This window comes from Sphaerodactylus townsendi, linkage group LG04 (assembly GCF_021028975.2).
Source record: "Sphaerodactylus townsendi isolate TG3544 linkage group LG04, MPM_Stown_v2.3, whole genome shotgun sequence".
Classification (NCBI taxonomy): domain Eukaryota; kingdom Metazoa; phylum Chordata; class Lepidosauria; order Squamata; family Sphaerodactylidae; genus Sphaerodactylus; species Sphaerodactylus townsendi.
In genome coordinates, this window is record NC_059428.1 from 833774 (window position 1) to 850895 (window position 17122).

Below are 17122 nucleotides of genomic sequence, written 5' to 3' on the forward strand. Positions count from 1 at the left end.
TGAACTTTCTTGTTTGACACGATTGGGCTGTGAGCTGATCAGTGACGTGGTCAGATTCTAATGAAAACGCAGCTGCCTTTTGACTAGCCGCTGACTCCACAGCTGGCAGGAATCATCCAAGAGTTGGGTTTTCAGTCCACCCCAAACGTTTAGTATAATGACACTGCAAAAAGAAGCTCTTCTTTCCTGTCTGTTTTGGACGGGGACAGAAACAGTGCTTTTGGTCTCTGCATGGCAAAAAGGAGAAAAAAGGAGACGAAGAGAGAGCGCATGCCGCATTCCTTCCTTCCTGGTTGGGAGGGGATAGAAGGAATTCTTTTTATCTCTGCATTGCAGAAGGGAGAGAGAGAGGCCTCGTTTCTCTTCTCTCTCCAAGATGGGCAAGAGGAAACATCTGGTTTCTTTTCTTTGCAGCCCAAGCAGACAGCTTGAGAAAAGAAGCAAAATCAGCTGAGCTTTTGAACCTCACTCCCACAAACCTGCAGCATCCCAGCAAGTTGGAGAGGCAGCCATGTCCCTGGACGCATGCCGTTTTGTCATGGGGGGGGGGGGTCCCTGTGCCTGGTGACCCAGCCAGCACCTGACGGCTCCCCCCATGCCAGGGCGCTGCTCGCTGGCTGAGTTGTTTGCCACAGCCGCAGGCCGGCTCCCACTCCCCAGGGAGGCCAGGGAGGGCAGGAGCTGGCCTACTGCCATGGCACCCACCCAGGCCGCCAAGCCTCACCCCCCAGCCTTCCTGCAGGCCAGCTCCTACCCTCCACCAGGCCATGAGAAGAGCCAGCCTGCAGGGAGGCCAGGAGCAGGGCTCGACAGCACCTGCCCAGCTGAGCCCCATGCCCGGGCTGCCCACTGCCGAGCCCCGCTCCCCCTGCTCTCCCTGAAGGCTGGCTTCTGCCCCGCCCCGCCCCCCGCCCCCGGGCTGGCAGAGGCAATGGAGGTGGCATCGAATTTCCTCTTATCCTCCTTCACGGCCCTCTCAGAGGCCTTCATAAATGTCCTGTACAAGCATTTCATATCTTCGTCACGATGCCGCCACCACATTCGCTCAAGCTAGCTCCATTCGCACGTCACCCTCCTCAGCTCCTCTGATTTGGAGCGTGGGCAGAAAGGGCGTCTTGATCCACTCAGAGAACTTGGTCTCCCAGCTCCCTCCCAGCTCCTCAAGACAGTCGCCGGCAGGCAGAGACTCCCACGGGATATTCTGGAACCAGAGTGGCCCCATAAGCTTCTGCGGGCGGGTCCAAATATGCCTGTTGCCTAAGCGGCGGCCGGGGGGGGGGGGGGGCGCAGCCATATCAGTCTGGGCCTTAAGGATATAGTGGTCAGACCACGGCACTCAGACAGCTGAGGATAGGACCACATTCACACCCATCCCGAAGATCAGGTCTTTGACGGGTCGGGGCTCTGGTGTTCATAAGGGAGAGGCCTAGCGCTGCCACGGATGACGCTTGCTCCGCAGCTACAAAAGAGGCCAACTCGGCGTGGACATTGAAGTCCTCCAAGACAGAGGGGGTGCAGGGCACTGCAAGGGGCCAGCCGGAGGCCGGAGGCCAAGCAACCTGCACGGAGCAGGAACTGCGTGGCCTCAGGCGGCGGCGGCAGCAGGAGGGGCGCTGATCAGAAAGTCCGCCCAGCCAGCTTGTGCCACCGCCCCATCAAGCCTGGCCACCGGCAGGTCAGTGGGCAACGGATGTGAGCGGCGGACCCCCCTCCCACCCACCCACCCCCACACACTGCCACTCCAAAAGGCCAGCCAGGCCCACGGGGGCCCTGGCAGAGGCCTTCTCTCCACCCCTGCTCCCAAACCTCCACTCTCCCCCATCACTAGCCCTCCCTTGGCGCCCTCCCTTCACCTCTATCCACCCCAGCAACCTTCGCTCACCTTTAGCCCCCCCTGCCACTCTCCCCACCCTCCCCCACCCTCATACTCATCTTCCAACCCCCAAAACTCACCTCCCACCCCTCTCCAATCCCTCACCACACCTTCCAACCTTCCCCCCACCCCAACCCTCACTGTACAACCCTCCCCCACCCCACGCGTCAGCTTGCCACCCTCCCCCACTCCAAGCCTCCCCTTTCAACCCTCCCACCGTCCCAAGTCACCCTTGTTCCATCGTCTTGCACCCCAAGCCTTTCCTCTTCACCCTCCCCCTATCCTCATCAAGGTGAAAGGTAAAGGGAGCCGAAGAGGGCAGCTCTGGAGGGTGCCCATGGGGTGTGTGTGTGTGTGTGTGTGTGTGTAAAACTCAGGACTCCATTTTCCCCAGCTATGCCTCTGCTGACAGGTGGCCATCCAGCCTCTGCTTAAAAACCTCCTCAGAGGGAGACTCCACCGCCCTCCGAGGCAGCAGCATCTGCCTCCGTTGTGCAGCCCTGACCGTCAGGAACAGGATCTTCCTTGAATGTGCTCCTGACCCCCAAGTTTCCCTGATTTCAGGCTGGGCTTGACCAGCTGCCCTCTGTGCGGTCGGAGGCAAGCTGGCTCCATTACTCACTAGCATCCTAAGCAACTTTTCTCAGTCAACTCATTCACTTCGTCTTTTCCCCCCAGATATCAATGAATGTCTGGAGGGCGACTTCTGCTTCCCACAGGGAGAGTGCCTCAACACAGATGGCTCCTACACCTGCCTGTGTGCCCAGGGCTTTGCCACTGGCCCAAACGAGGCGTCCTGTGTGGGTAAGAGATCCCATAACCCCCAGGGTGGGGCCATTGCCCCTTACCACAGAGAGCTGAGATCCAGACCTCAGAGGGGCTGCTTCTGGCACCCTTGGGTCTCCTTTTCATGGGTACTGGGTGCCTTCCCACCCTCCTACTTGCCCACAGATATTGATGAATGCCAGAGCAGTGCTGTGTGTGCTGGTGGACGGTGTGCCAACACAGAGGGCTCCTTCAATTGCTACTGCCCACCCGGCACAAGGAGCAGCCCCAGCAAGGCCTCCTGTGATGGTGAGATGCCAGGGATGGCTGGGGCAGAGCATGCTGGCAGTCAGTTTGGGGAAGGGAACATTGTAGTAAAGATCATGGGGCATCTGCATGGCATTGCTCAGTCCAGTTCAAGACTAGTGCTGAACTCTGGGAGTGTCCGTGCACCCCTGGGGCTGGGCCCACTTTGAGCCCCTCCCTCTGGGGCCTCAAGTCTGACACTTTTCTGTAGACCTGTGATTGCCTCCGTCTTGCTATTTCACACAAGACCCAGGTTCCCCACTCTTATCCCATTTGTCAGATGTGGCTTTGGAATCCAAGCGGGCCCGTGAGAAACCCGGTGGGAGTCCCTTCCTGCGAGTTGGTTGAGTGGCCTGCTTTGGGAAGAGGCAGCCTGCAGCTAGCCCTCCCTGGGCAGAGCCATCCAGCCGCCACTTTTCTGGGACTCCCTGGCTCTCCATCTACTTCCCTCCCTCCCTTCCTCTTCCATCTTCTTCCCAACCCAGACATTGATGAGTGCCAGGAGTATGGAGCAGCCCTTTGTGGCACACAGCGCTGTGAAAACTCTCCTGGCTCTTACCACTGCGTGGCAGAGTGCCATGGAGGCTACCGAATGAGTGCCAGCAGGGATTGTGTTGGTGAGTGTTGTGGTGCCTACCCCAAGGGGGCTGATGGGGAGGAGACCAGTTTCCTTTCAGGTGGGCCTGATCCACTCTCTCTGTGTTGGGGGAGGGTTGCAGTTTCCCTCAGAGGGAGGTGGACTTGGCCATCCTTCTGGGCTGCAGCAGTGGCCTACGTCCCAGAGGTGTACTCGTGCACCCCTCGGGAAACAGATCTCCCTGGAAAGATTCCCTGACACTGTTAACCCCACCACTTCTTTCAGATGTTGATGAATGCCAGGAGTACGGGACCCAGGTGTGTGGGGACAAGCGCTGTCAGAATACTCCTGGGTCCTACCAGTGTGTGGCCAGCTGTCAGTCGGGATATCAGGCCACTGTTGCTGGGGACTGTGTGGGTGAGTGAGTGATGGGATTGTCTGGGCTGAGGAGGGGAAGCAGGACCGCCCCAAGAAGACAGGGTTGGATGGGCAGGGGGTCGACCTTACTTAGGATCATAGAATCCTAGAGTTGGAAGAGTTGCATTGGCTTTCTCAGCTGCCATCCAGTCCAACCCTCTACCATGCAGGAACACACAATCAAAGCACTCATGACATCTGGCCACTCAGCCTCCATTTAAAAACCTCTAAAGAAGAAGGCTCCACCACACTCCAAGGCAGTATATTCCAGTGTCAAACAGCCCAGGACTGCCCTGATGATTAGGTGGAATCTTTTTTTCTTGTAGTCTCTGGAGCAGCAGAAAACAAGTTTGCCCCCTCTTCAGCATAACATCCCTTCAAATATTTAAACATTTCTATCATGTCGCTTCTTAACCTTCTCTTCTCCAGACTAAATATACTTGGCCTTTTAAGTCTCTCATCATAGGGCATGAATTCGAGACCTTTTACCATTTTGGTCTCTTTCCTCTGGACCTGTTCCAGCTTGTCAATATCCTTCTTGAATTGCGGTGCCCAGAACTGGACACAGTATTCCAGGTGAGGTCTGGCCAACACAGGATGGTACTATTACTTCCCTTGATCTAGACACTATTGATGAAGCCCAGAATCACATTGGCTTTCTCAGCTGTTGCATCACATTGTTGACTCAAGTTCAGCTTGAGTCAGCTTGAGTTCAGCTTGACATTCTCAGCAAATATCCACTGATTCTGCCCAGGTAAACAACCCTTCCAAGAGACCAAATACTGCAAGCGGTTCCGATAGATGCGAGAATCAAGAATGTGAGAAAGTTCATAATGCTTAGTCCCATCAATCAAGACCGGAGGAGGAATCTTCTTCTCTGGATGCCAGACATCCAGGGAACACGTCTTCTTCAGTAAACTGCAATGAAACACAGGGTGTATTTTATGCAATGCATCAGGCAATTCCAGTTCAGCAGTCACTTTATTTATCACTCTGACAATCTTAAAGGGCCCAATATATTTTGCACTCATTTTTGAGGGCCGATGTATGTCCCAGAGATTCTTGGTGGACAGGTAGACCATATCTCCCACCACTAGGGGGAAGTCACACCTCCACTTATTGGCCTGTCGCATATGAGTCTCTAGCTTCCTGAAGCATTTTCACTTATCAGCAATGGATTGCATCCATTCCTTAACCTCGGGTCCAGGGGCGTCTCCTGACTGTAGCATGGGCAGAGGGGGAGCCGAATGACCATGGACCACTTCAAAAAGAGTCTTGCATATACTACTATGAGTTATTGTAAGCGTATTCCGTGTAGGGCAACAGGTCGACCCAGTTATCTTGCTGATAGTTCACATAACATCTCAGGTACTGTTCCAAAGTCTGGTTGGACCTCTCAGACTCCCCATCAGATTGGGGGTGGTAGGCCGAAGACAACCCCTGTTCTATGCCTAACAACTTCATAAAGGCCCTCCCAAAGTGGGAGACAAATTGTGAGCCCCTGTCCGTAATTATTTTCTTGGGGGCAGAATGCAACCTGTAAATATGCAGCATAAAGAGTTCAGCCAGTTTCTGAGCAGTGGGAACGGAGGTACAAGGAATAAAATGAGCCTGCTTAGAACAGATCAACCACAGTCCAGATCATTGTTTTGCCATGACTCAAAGGCAAGTCTGTAATAAAATCCATGGAGAGCACCTGCCAGGGCCCACTGGGCAGCTCAATGTCCTGCAATAATCCCTGGGGCCTGCCCGGAATGGTTTTTGCCATAGCACAGATAAGGCAGCCCTTGATATAAGCCTCAATGTCCTTACGCATGGTCTTCAACCAAAATTGTCTGCGAAGCAAATGCAAAATTTTTACAAAGCCAAAGTGACCGGCCGACTTGGAATCATGCCCCTGGTGGAGGATTTGAGACTGCAGATGGGGCGGAACATACAACAGCGAGCCACAACAACATCACGTAATACTAATCCATCGCCTCCCTCCGCAAGAGGCACTGAAGACTTTCCCGCCTCCAAGAAGGCGGAGGGAAGGTGTCTGGGAGGAGATACAGATGGTGGGGGCTCCGCCTTTGCCTGCGACCAAGTAACAGCCAAGCCCAAGTGGGTGGGGGAAAGGATAGTGCGGGAAAGCAGTGGACCTGCCTTTCGCTCCTCCCCCTCTGGCAAGCAGGACAGGGAGTCTGCCGGACGGTTTTGCCTGGGAAAAAATGAACTGTAAAACAAAAGCACGCTAAAAAGTCCGCTTAACGGATCTGTTTAGTGGATAGCCAGCCCGGAGAGCAAAGTGCAGCCAGGTTTTTATGATCAGTCCAAACCTCGAAGGGGTGCTCTGCTCCCTCTAAGAAATGTCTCCACACAGTAAGAGTGACTTTGATAGCACAGGTTCCTTATCACCAACAGTCCAGTTAAGTTCAGCACCTGAAAACTTGTGGGAGAGACACGCACAGGGGTGGAGATGACCATCTGAACCCCGCTGAAGTAGGGCAGCCCCCAAAGCCTTGTCCAAAGCATCAACATGAACAACAAATGGCAAAGAGGGGTCAGGGTGGGCGAGAACAGGCTCAGAAGTGAAGGCAGCTTTCAGGGAATCAAAAGCAGACTGGCAAGTGGAACTCCAAACCAAAGGAGCTCCAGGGCGGGAAGCCAAAGGACCTTTTTCCTGGTACGCAAAAGATCAATCAAAGGGAGAGCCAAGGAGGAAAAGTGAGGGATAAAGTCTCGGTAAAAATTGGCAAAGCCCAGAAAAGACTGGAGTTGCTTACGAGTACGAGGAGGCGGCCATGCCATCACATCAGCAACCTAAGCGGGGTCCATTTCCAAACCAGCGGCAGAAATGCGGTAGCCCAAAAAATCCAACTGAGGCTTGTGAAATTCACACTTAGAAAGTTTCACAAACAGGGAATTAGCCAGTAAACGGGACAACACTTCGTGGACCAAAGCAATATGAGATTCTTCGTCACGGGAGTAAATCAGGACATCATCCAAATAAACAACAACTCCTTTGAACAACAAGTCATCCAAAATCCCATTAATCAGACTCTGAAACACGGCGGGGGCTCCGGAAAGCCCAAAAGGCATGATTAAATACTCATACTGGCCATAGCGGGTATTAAAAGCAGTCAAATGTTCATGGCTCTCAGCCATTCGCACTCGGTAATATGCTTCACGTAAGTCCAACTTGGTGAAAATGCTGAACCGAAATGAGATTCACAAGTAGAAGTCGCCCGATCCGGGGGGTAATGGGTATTTATTAAGAGGGCGAAACAGGCGTTACCAAAACCCCCTGTAGTCAGTACAGAGCCACAGGGAACTGTCTTTCTTCTTCACAAACAGAACCGGGGCCGCAAAACCACTGCACGCCCTCCGAATGAACCCGCATGCCAAATTCTTATCCAGGAATGCCCATAACTCAGTATCCTCAGCAGGACTCATGGGATATAGCCATCCCATGGGCATTTTAGCTCCAGGGACCAGTTCAATTTTACAGTCAGTATCATGATGGAATCACACTCAGTCTCTTCGAACACTTGCCATAAGTCCTGGTACGGTGAGGGAATTGGCGGGACAAAACGCAGCAATATGGCACTCCCCGCCGCAATACAGGCAGAAATTCAGGCGGCGGCGGCAGGCATTTTCTTCAGGCGAGATCTGGCGCTTTGAAGGAGCAGGATGTGTAGGCTTGAAACTTGGGGCACCCCCCCCCCCGACACGGCTGGATGAGTGGGGATCGTCCGACTTGAACCCCTAAGGTGACTGCTTCACGCATTCTAGCGTCTGCAGTACCCACGAGTACAATCCACTCCATCAGGGTCTGTGGGTTGCCCTGAACAAGAGCCCAGTTTAAAAAGTCTGGGTGTAGGGCTTTCTTGAAAGCAAACACTTTCACAGGATCATCCCAATCCTGGATCTTACTGGCCACAGTACGGAAGTTTTCCACAAACTCTGTAAAAGGGGTTTTGCCTTGTTGCATCTCCATGAGTTCCTGTTTAGCTTGTTCGCCCACAAATGGGCTCTCAATGCAGTGGCGTAGGGCCATCATAAAATCCTGGAAGTTGCGTAGTTCTGCAGCTTGACGTTGAAACAGGTTCATGTACCAATTGGCTGCAGGGCCATCTAGCATTGACCCTACCTCATAAACACACTTATAATCCATACTGCAACATGTGAGCATTGACCTTAACCAGGAAAGCCAGGAGCAAGTCCTGAGTCCCATCAAAACGAGTAGTCAGCCGGATCCTAGGCATGAATGGAGGGGGAGCTACCCCATATGGTGCAAAGTTTGGCAACACTCCACCCAGAGCTCCCCATCCTGGTGGTACGAATGGCGGCATCAGAAGTGGGAGCAGTATCGGAGCAGGTGCAGCTGGTGTCAGGGGGACCCCTCCAGGGCCAGCTGGAGAGGCGGCTGGCCTGGTACTGGAATCGGAGCTGGGGCAGGCTGAGCTGGACCTGGTGCTGGACCTGGACCTGGAGCTGGGGCCGCCACTGATTGAGCAGGCTGAACTGGTGCTGGGGCAGGAACTGGAGCTGGGACCGGGACCGGGACCGGGACCGGTTGAGCAGGCTGAGTGGGTACTGGTGCTGGGGCAGGTCCCGGTTGGACAGGTGGGGCTGGTGCCGGTGCTGGTGCAGGCTGGGCTGGTGCCAGGGCAGCTGGCATTATGGCTATTCCAGCTCCGGGAGGAGGGGTTACTTGGCGAGCCTGGGCAAGGGCTGCTCGCAGGTGTTCCAAATCCCGTTCCATTTGGCGCACAGCCCGGCGGTACTCCTCACTCTCTGAATCCCAGGCCTCCTCTGACACTTGGAGCATCCGCCAAGCTTCAGCTTTCGATAAATCAGCTCCTTCCGACGGACAGACGGGCAACGACACATTTCCAGCCAAAGGTGCTGTAGACCACATTGCACTGCCAAAACCCAAAGACTGAGACTCTCGATAGTCTAGACCCCGCCGACGACACACGGTAACTCCCTGTCATGAACTGGTTGATGGAGTCCAAAAATCCACCTGTGGTAGGGGCTTCTCCGCCTGCTGCACTTCCAAGTGGGATCCGAGGCCCCTCTGCTGGGTCAGAGGCTGAATCCAAAGTTCCTGTTAAGTCCTCAGGAATGGGGCACCCACTGTCTGCAGCTGCAGACGCTCCCCCTGGCTGGGTCTCCGAAGAGATAATACTGGCAAGAGAAGTCCTTGATAAAAGTTGCAAAAGTAGAAGGTGAAATTCCAGCAATGCACGGCAGCATGGAATTCAACCTACGCAGAGTTCTGGCATAATGTCAGAATCCCCAAAACTGAAACAAACTCATGTATAAGAACAGTAGTTTATCGAGTATTGAGGATCTTCTCTGGTCATGCCAGAACTGAGATTTGCCCGTGCAAAACCCAGTAGTTAAAGCACCCTGCACCCCCCCCCCCCCGGGAAAGCATGCCCAAAAGGAACTGTGAAAGTGTCAGAATCCCCAAAACTGCAACAAACTCATGTAGAAGAACAGTAGTTTATTGGAGATAATGAAGATCTTCCTTGGCTAAAGCCAGAACTGGTATTTGCCCACGCAAATCCCTACAGTTAAAGCAGGGTGAACCCCCTCTATTGTGGGAATGCCCACCAAAAGAACTGCAAATGAGATAACAGTGAAGACAGCCAGGCACTGGCCTTGGACAGCACCTGGTACTATATAGCATCACACAAAAAAGACAGTTAGAAATGCAATTAACCCATTCCACCACCCCCAACAGCCAGAAAGCAGCAAAAGCAAACCCCAAAATAAACTGGCCTCCTGACATTCCGCTCCTTCTAACCCTCCCCGCCTGCTTGGGCAGCGTCGATGAAAGGCTCTAATGAGGTGGGGGGGGGGGGCTTTACATTTTCAGCAAAGATGCATTGATACTGCCCACAGAGACCAAATACTGCAAGCGGTTCCGATAGATGCGAGAATCAAGAATGTCAGAAAGTTCATAATGCTTAGTCCCATCAATCAAGACCGGAGGAGGAACCCTCTTCTCGGGATGCCAGACATCGGGTGAATTCGTCTTCTTCAATAAGCTGCAATGAAACACAGGGTGTATTTTATGTAAAGCATTAGGCAGTTCCAGTTCAGCAGTCACCTTGTTGATCACCCTGATGATCTTTAAGGGTCCTTATATACTTGGCATTTAATTTTGAGGGTCTATGTATGCCCCGAAGGTTTTTTGTGGACAGATACACCATATCTCCCACCACTAAAGGAAAGTCACATCTGTGTTTATCAGCCTGTCGTTTGTAAGAGTCTCTAGCTTCCTGTAGTGTCCGCACAATCTGGGACCATTGACCGGCAACAGATTGCATCCAATCTGTAATTTCAGGTCCAGGAGCATCCCCCAACTGAAGCATAGGCAAAGGGGGTACTGAATGACCATGAACCACCTCAAAAGGAGTCTTGCCTGTGCTACTATGAACAGTGTTATTGTAGGCATATTCTGCATAGGGCAAGAGGTCAACCCAGTTATCCTGCTGATAGTTGACATAACACCTTAAATACTGTTCCAAAGTCTGTTGGGATCTCTCACTCTCGCCATCAGTTTGAGGGTGAAATGCAGAGGAGACCCCATGTTCAATGCCCAACAATTTCATGAATCCCTTCCAAAAGCGGGAGACAAACTGTGACCCCCAGTCCATAATTATCTTCTTGGGAGAAGAATGCAACCTGTAAATACGCAGCTTAAAGAGTTCAGCCAGCTTCTGCGCAGTGGGAATAGAAGCACACGGAACAAAACGAGCCTGCTTAGAGAACAGGTCAACCACAGTCCATATTACTGTTTTGCCATGGCTCAGGGGCAAGTCCGTGATAAAATCCATAGAAATCACCTGCCAAGGCTCAGTAGGCAGGGCAACTTCCTGCAACAGTCCATGAGGCTTGCCTGGAATTGATTTTGCCATAGCACAGACCGAGCATCCTTTGATATAAGCCTCAATGTCCTTATGCATAGTCTTCCACCAAAACTGCCTGCAAAGCAAATGCCTGCAAAGCAAATTCACAAACCCAAAATGCCTGCAAAGCAAATTCACAAACCCAAAATGACCGGCTGACTTGGAATCGTGCCCCTAGTGGAGGATTTGAGAACGCAACTGGGGCAGCACATACAACAAAGAACCACGGCACCAAATCCCATCATGCAAGTCCAACCCCTCATCGCCCTCCTCTTTGGGAACCGGGGATTTTCCAGAAGAAAGCAGAGAGGAGGTGACCGGAAGGAGCAACAGATGGCGGGGAGTCCACCTTCGCCTGCGATCAGGTAACAGCCAAGCCCAAATGGGAGGTGGAGAGGATAGCACGGGAGAACGAAGAATCCACCTTGCGCTCCTCCCCCTCTGCCAAGTGGGAAAGCCAGACGGTTGGTTTTGCCCGAGAAAAAATGCACTGTAAAACGAAAGTGCACGAAAAAGTCAGCCCAGCGGAGTTGTTTGGCAGAGAGCCTGCCAGGGGAGCAAAGAGCAGCTAGATTTTTGTGATCAGTCCAAACCTCGAAGGGATGTTCCGCTCCCTCTAAGAAGTGCCTCCACACAGTAAGAACGACCATGATAGCACAGGTTTCTTTATCACCAACAGTCCAATTTAATTCAGCACCGGAAAACTTGCGGGAGAGGTAAGCGCAGGGGTGGAGGCACTCGTCAGACCCCCTCTGAAGCAAGGCAGCCCCAAGAGCATTGTCAAAAGCATCAACATGAACAAAAAAAGGCAGAGAGGGGTTGGGGTGAGCAAGAACAGGTTCAGAGGTGAAAGCGGCCTTCAGGGAGTCAAAAGCGGCTTGACAGGCGGGACTCCAGGCAAGAGGAGCCCCCGGGCGAGAAGCAGCTGCTTTAGTGCAGAGGAGGTCCGTCAAAGGAAGTGCGAGGGAGGAGAAGTGAGGAATGAAATCCCTGTAGAAATTAGCAAAACCCAGAAAAGACTGGAGTTGTTTGTGAGTCCGGGGGGGGGGGGGGGCCAAGCAACAACATCCGCGACCTTGGCAGGGTCCATTTCCAACCCAGCGGCAGAAATGCGGTTGCCCAGAAAATCCAACTGAGGCTTATGAAAGGCACATTTAGAGAGTTTCACATACAGGGAATTTGCCAACTGCCGGGACAAGACCTCATGCACAAGGGCAATGTGAGACTGTTCATCCTTGGAATAAATCAGGACATCGTCCAAATAAACAACAACACCCTTAAACAACAAATCATCCAAAATTCCATTGATTAGGCTTTGAAACACAGAGGGCGCCCCAGCTAATCCAAATGGCATGATTAAATATTCATATTGTCCATAATGGGTATTAAAGGCAGTCAAATGTTCATGGCCCTCAGCCATCCGCACCCGGTCACGTAAGTCCCATTTAGTAAAAATGCGACCGGAACCAAGATTGGCAAGTAAATCCTTTATAAGGGGGAGGGGGTACTTGTTCGAGGCAGAAACTGCGTTGAGACCTCGGTAATCGGTGCAAAGTTGTAAAGAACCATCTTTCTTCTTTACAAACAGCACCAGGGTGGCAAAACTGCTCTGCGCTTGCGGTTGAACCCCTGGGCCAAATTCTTATCCCGGAGTTCAGCATCCTCAGCAGGACTCATGCGATAAAGGCATCCCTTTGGCAGTTTAGCCCCAGGAACTAGCTCAATTTTACAGTCAGTTTCACGATGTGGTGGCAAGGTATTATACTCAGTCTCCTCAAAAACCTGCCACAAATCATGATACGGCAAGGGAATGTCAGGATCCACAGAAGGTTGAGACACGGCGTAAGCAACCCCTCCTGCAGGATGGAGCAAGTGTTCAGGTGGATTAAGGCTCATGTGATCCCCACAGGGAGGATCGCCAAAGTCAAAACACTTTGAGACCATTTCACGGATGGGCCATGAGCCAGGACAGTCCTAAGATCACTGGGTACTGAGAAATGGGGGCAATTATAAAACTGCGGCGTTCCCAATGCCCTTCACAGCTGGCCAGAATCTTTGGGGTGCGGGAAGTAATGGGTGCGCCGCCTAGGGGACTGCCATCCATTTGGTCAAATCGAATAGTTTCTGTTAACAAAACCGGCTGCAAACCAAGTGCTTCCACCAAACGGGGATGTATTAAACAATGAGAGCAACCGGTGTCGACTAGGGCTTGAACCATCAGTTTTGGGCATCCAGGCCCAAACAAGGGGCAGAATGATGGCATCACTCACCCGTTCTGGTTGAGGAGGCTCCCGGGGGATTGGCTGGTCCCCTCCAACAGCGTGGGAAGCCGCCTGACGGGCACCCCCTTTCGATGGCGGCTTTGACGACTTGACTGGTTTAGCCACCAGAGTGGAAGTAGCCGGGGCTGCAGTGCTTTTGGCTGGGCAGGACGCAGCAACGTGGCCCTCCCCACTGCAATACAGGCAAAGATTCAGACGGCGGCAGCGGGCGTTTTCCTCTGGCGAGATCCGGCGCTTGGTAGACGCAGGGCGTAGAGGCTTGGAACTCGGGCCCCCTCCCCAATGTGGCTGAGCAAGAGGGGACCGGCCAACTGAAGCTCCCAATGTGGCTGCTTCACGCATCCTGGCTTCCGCAGTGCCCGCGAGTACGAACCACTCCATCAGGGTCTGCGGACTGTCCTGAACGAGAGCCCAATTTAACAAATCCGGATGTAGGGCTTTCTTAAAGGCAAACACTTTCACCGAGTCATCCCAGTCCGGAATCTTGCTGGCAACGGTGCAAAAGTTTTCCACAAACTCTGCAAACAGGGTTTTTCCCTGGCGCATTTCCATACATTCTTGTTTGGCTTGCTCACCCACAAATGGGCTCTCGAAGTGGCGACAGAGGGCCACCATGAATTCCTGGAAATTGCGCAGTTCAGGTGCTTGGCATTGGAACAGCTTCACGTACCAATTGGCAGTGGAGCCATCCAGCTTGGACCCCACCTCACACACACGCTCAAAGTCGTTCAGGGACTGCCGCCCATATTGCAACATATGGATATTGACCTGAACCAGGAAAGCTGGGAGCAAGTCCTGAGTCCCATCAAAGCGAGTAGACAGCTGGATCCGGGGCATGAATGGAGGGGGAGCCACCCCATAGAAGGGAAAGTCCCGTGCCCCTCCACCTGGGACTCCCCACCCGAGCGGCACGAATGGTGGCAACATCAGCGGGACCCCTCCGGGGCCTGGCTGCAAAGGCGGCTGATCCGGCAGCCGGGGGGGGGGGGGTCTCGGCTGGGCAGGCTGAGCTGGCTGAACTTGCAGCAGCAGCGGCGGTGGGGCAGGTGTGGGAATCGGGACTGGTTGTGCAGGTTGCATGGGTACAGGTTGAGCGGGCGCTGGCAGCAGAGCGAGAGCTGGGGCCGGCAGGACAGGTGCTGGCGCCGGAGTGGCGGTGGCCACTTGTTGGGCTTGAGCGAGGGCAGCTTGCAAATGCTTGATATCCCGTTCCCTCTGGTGCAAGGCTCGGCAGTATTCCTCTCGCTCCAAGTCCCATGCTTCCTCCAATACTTGTAAAAGCCTCCAGGCATCTACTTCCGAAGAGTCGGCGCCTTCAGACAAGCGGGCGGCCGGCCAACGATACGTTTCCAGCCAAAGGAGCAGTAGCCCATGCTGGACTGCCAAATCCGGACGGTTGAGATTTTAGAAAGTCCAAACCCCAGTAACAGCGCACAGTAACTCCCTGTGAGCCATCTAACGGGGGAGTCAGGAGTCAGGAACTTTGGCGCCCAAAGTTGCACCTGGAGTAGGGACATCTCCTCCTACCTCACTGCCGAGGGGAATCCGAGACCCCTCTGCTGGGTTTGATGCTGAGTCCGATGTCTCCGTCAAATCATCAGAAATGGGGCACCCCAAATCCGCGGCTGTAGAAACATTTTACGGTTGGGACTCCGAAGCCATGATGATGGCAAAACAAAAGATCACTGGAAAAATGTTGTGAAATAAAAGGTGTAATCCCAGCAATGCACAGCAGCATGGGATTCAACCGAAGAGGAGTTCTGGCTTAATGTCAGAATCCCAAAAACTGCAACAAACTCATGTAGAAGAACTGTAGTTTATTGGAGATATTGAGGATCTTCCCTGGCTAAAGCCAGAACTACTTAGGATTTGCCAGCGCAAGAAACCCTACCACAATGAAAGCAGGGGTGCACCCCCCATCGTGGGAATGCCCGCCAAAAGAACTGCAAATGAGATAACAGTGAAGACAGCCAGGCACTGGCCTTGGACAGCACCTGGTACTATATAGCATCACACAGAAGACAGAGAAAAGTCAGTTAGAAATGCAATTAACCCATTCCTCCACCCCCAACAGCCAGAAAGCAGCAAAAGCAAACCCCAAAATAAACAGGCCTCCCGACAGAAAGAGATAACAGAAGAGATGGCCAGGCACTGACCTTGAGCAGCACCTGGTACAGTATAACATCATACAGAAGACAGAGAAAAGTCAGTTAGAAATGCAATTAACCCATTCCTCCACCCCCAGCATGCAGAAAGCAGCAATAGCAAAATCCCCATAATAACAGGCCTCCTGACATTCCTATATCCATGTATTTCATATTTCTTCCTAAGTGTAGTACCTTACATTTATCTCTGTTGAAATTTGTTTCATTAGTTTTGGCCCATCTCTTTAATCTGTCCAGGTCATTTTGAACTCTGGCCCCGTCCTCTGGGGTATTGGCTGCCCCTCCTAATTCGGTGTCATCTGCAAATTTGATTAGCGTGTCCTCTATTCCATCACCCAAGTTGTTGATAAAAAATATTGAATAGCACTGGGCCAAGAACAGAACCCTGTGGTGCCCCACTATTCCCGTCTTTCCAGGAGAAAGTTGAGCCATTAATGAGCACTCTTTGGGTTTGGTCAGACAGACAATTACAAATCCACCTAACAGTAGCATTCTTTAGCCCACATTTTACTAACATTTTTGCAAGAATATCATGAGGTACCTTGTCAGCTTTCTCAAATGTAGAATGCATGTCCAGCTACACTTTGCTTCCCTTTACTGTTATATAACAAACTCCAGGAGAACATGGTCACTCCCAGGTAAGGATCCCATCCCTTCCACTCTATTAACCAAGTCAGCCCAGTTGTTCAGGATCAGATCTAAAATAGCTGAACCCCTTGTTGCTTCTTCCATCTTCTGGATAATGAAATTGTCTGCAAGGGAAGTGAGGAATTTGCTGGACCTTATAGTCTTGGCAGAGTTTGACTTCCAACAAATATCAGGATCATTGAAATTTCCCATTACTACTACTTCTGTCCTTTCTGAAAGTTTGGTCATCTGTTCCAGGAAGGCATCATCCAAGTCTTCAGTCTGGATTGGGGTCTGTAATTGAGCCCCACAATGCACCACTGTTGCTTTCTCTCCCTAAATTTTTACCCAGATGCTTTTGATTTGGCTTCTAGGATTTAAGTCATGGACCTCCTCACAAGTATAATCATCCCTGGCATATAATGCTACTCTTTCTCTTTTCCTGCTTGGTCTATTTATCTGAAATAGGTTATACCCCTCAATTATTACACTCCAATCATGTGACTCATCCCACCAGGTTTCAGTGATGCTTATTACTATATCATATTTGCTTTGTCATGTTAAGAGTTCATGTTTGTCTTGTTTATTTCTCATATTCTGCACATTAGCGTAGAGACACAGAGGACCGTGGGTCATCCCTCCTGGCTGCTTATCTGAGTTTTGTTTTCCTCGCACTGTTGTGTTCTCAAACTGTTCACTCAGTTCTCTCTATAACATTCCGACTATTAGGTCCAGCATTTGATGAGCTCCTGCCCTTGTGAATACTGTCTCTCTCCCCCATTTAACTCAGTTTAAAGGCCTCCTAATAGGGTTGGTAAGCCTCCTGGCAAAAAATGCTTCTGCCAGCTGCCCTGAGGTGGAGCCCATCCCTTGCCAGAAGTCCATCTTTATGAAACAGCAGACCACGGTTCCAGAAGCCAAAACATTCTCAGCGGCACCATCTTTGAAGCCCGTTATTCATCTCCACTATTCCTTTCTCCCTTCCTGGACCGTGTCCTTCAACTGGGAGAAGAGATGAAGAAGAAGAAGAAGAAGAAGAGTTTGGATTTATATCCCCCCTTTCTCTCCTGCAGGAGACTCAAAGGGGCTTACAATCTCCTTGCCCTTCCCCCCTCACAACAAACACCCTGTGAGGTGGGTGGGGCTGAGAGAGCTCTGAGAAGCTGTGACTAGCCCAAGGTCACCCAGCTGGCGTGTGTGGGAGT

General features: G+C 52.1%; 2 protein-coding genes across 13 annotated transcripts in view; both read left to right on the forward strand.

Annotated features, from left to right (window-relative positions):
- SPTBN4 (spectrin beta, non-erythrocytic 4) overlaps window positions 1-17122 on the forward strand; it is a 573187-nt gene that overhangs the window by 220680 nt on the left and 335385 nt on the right. The gene's annotated exons all lie outside the window — the stretch shown is intronic.
- The window catches only part of LTBP4 (latent transforming growth factor beta binding protein 4), a 69536-nt gene that overhangs the window by 38362 nt on the left and 14052 nt on the right, over window positions 1-17122 (forward strand). For 5 of the 6 annotated variants that reach the window (XM_048492860.1, XM_048492863.1, XM_048492862.1 and 2 more), the window contains 4 exons: window positions 2552-2677; window positions 2825-2947; window positions 3430-3561; window positions 3807-3938. In XM_048492860.1, the coding sequence (XP_048348817.1) occupies window positions 2552-2677; window positions 2825-2947; window positions 3430-3561; window positions 3807-3938 (513 nt within the window). The remainder of the gene's footprint in view (window positions 1-2551; window positions 2678-2824; window positions 2948-3429; window positions 3562-3806; window positions 3939-17122) is intronic. The other variant, XM_048492864.1, reaches the window with a different exon arrangement.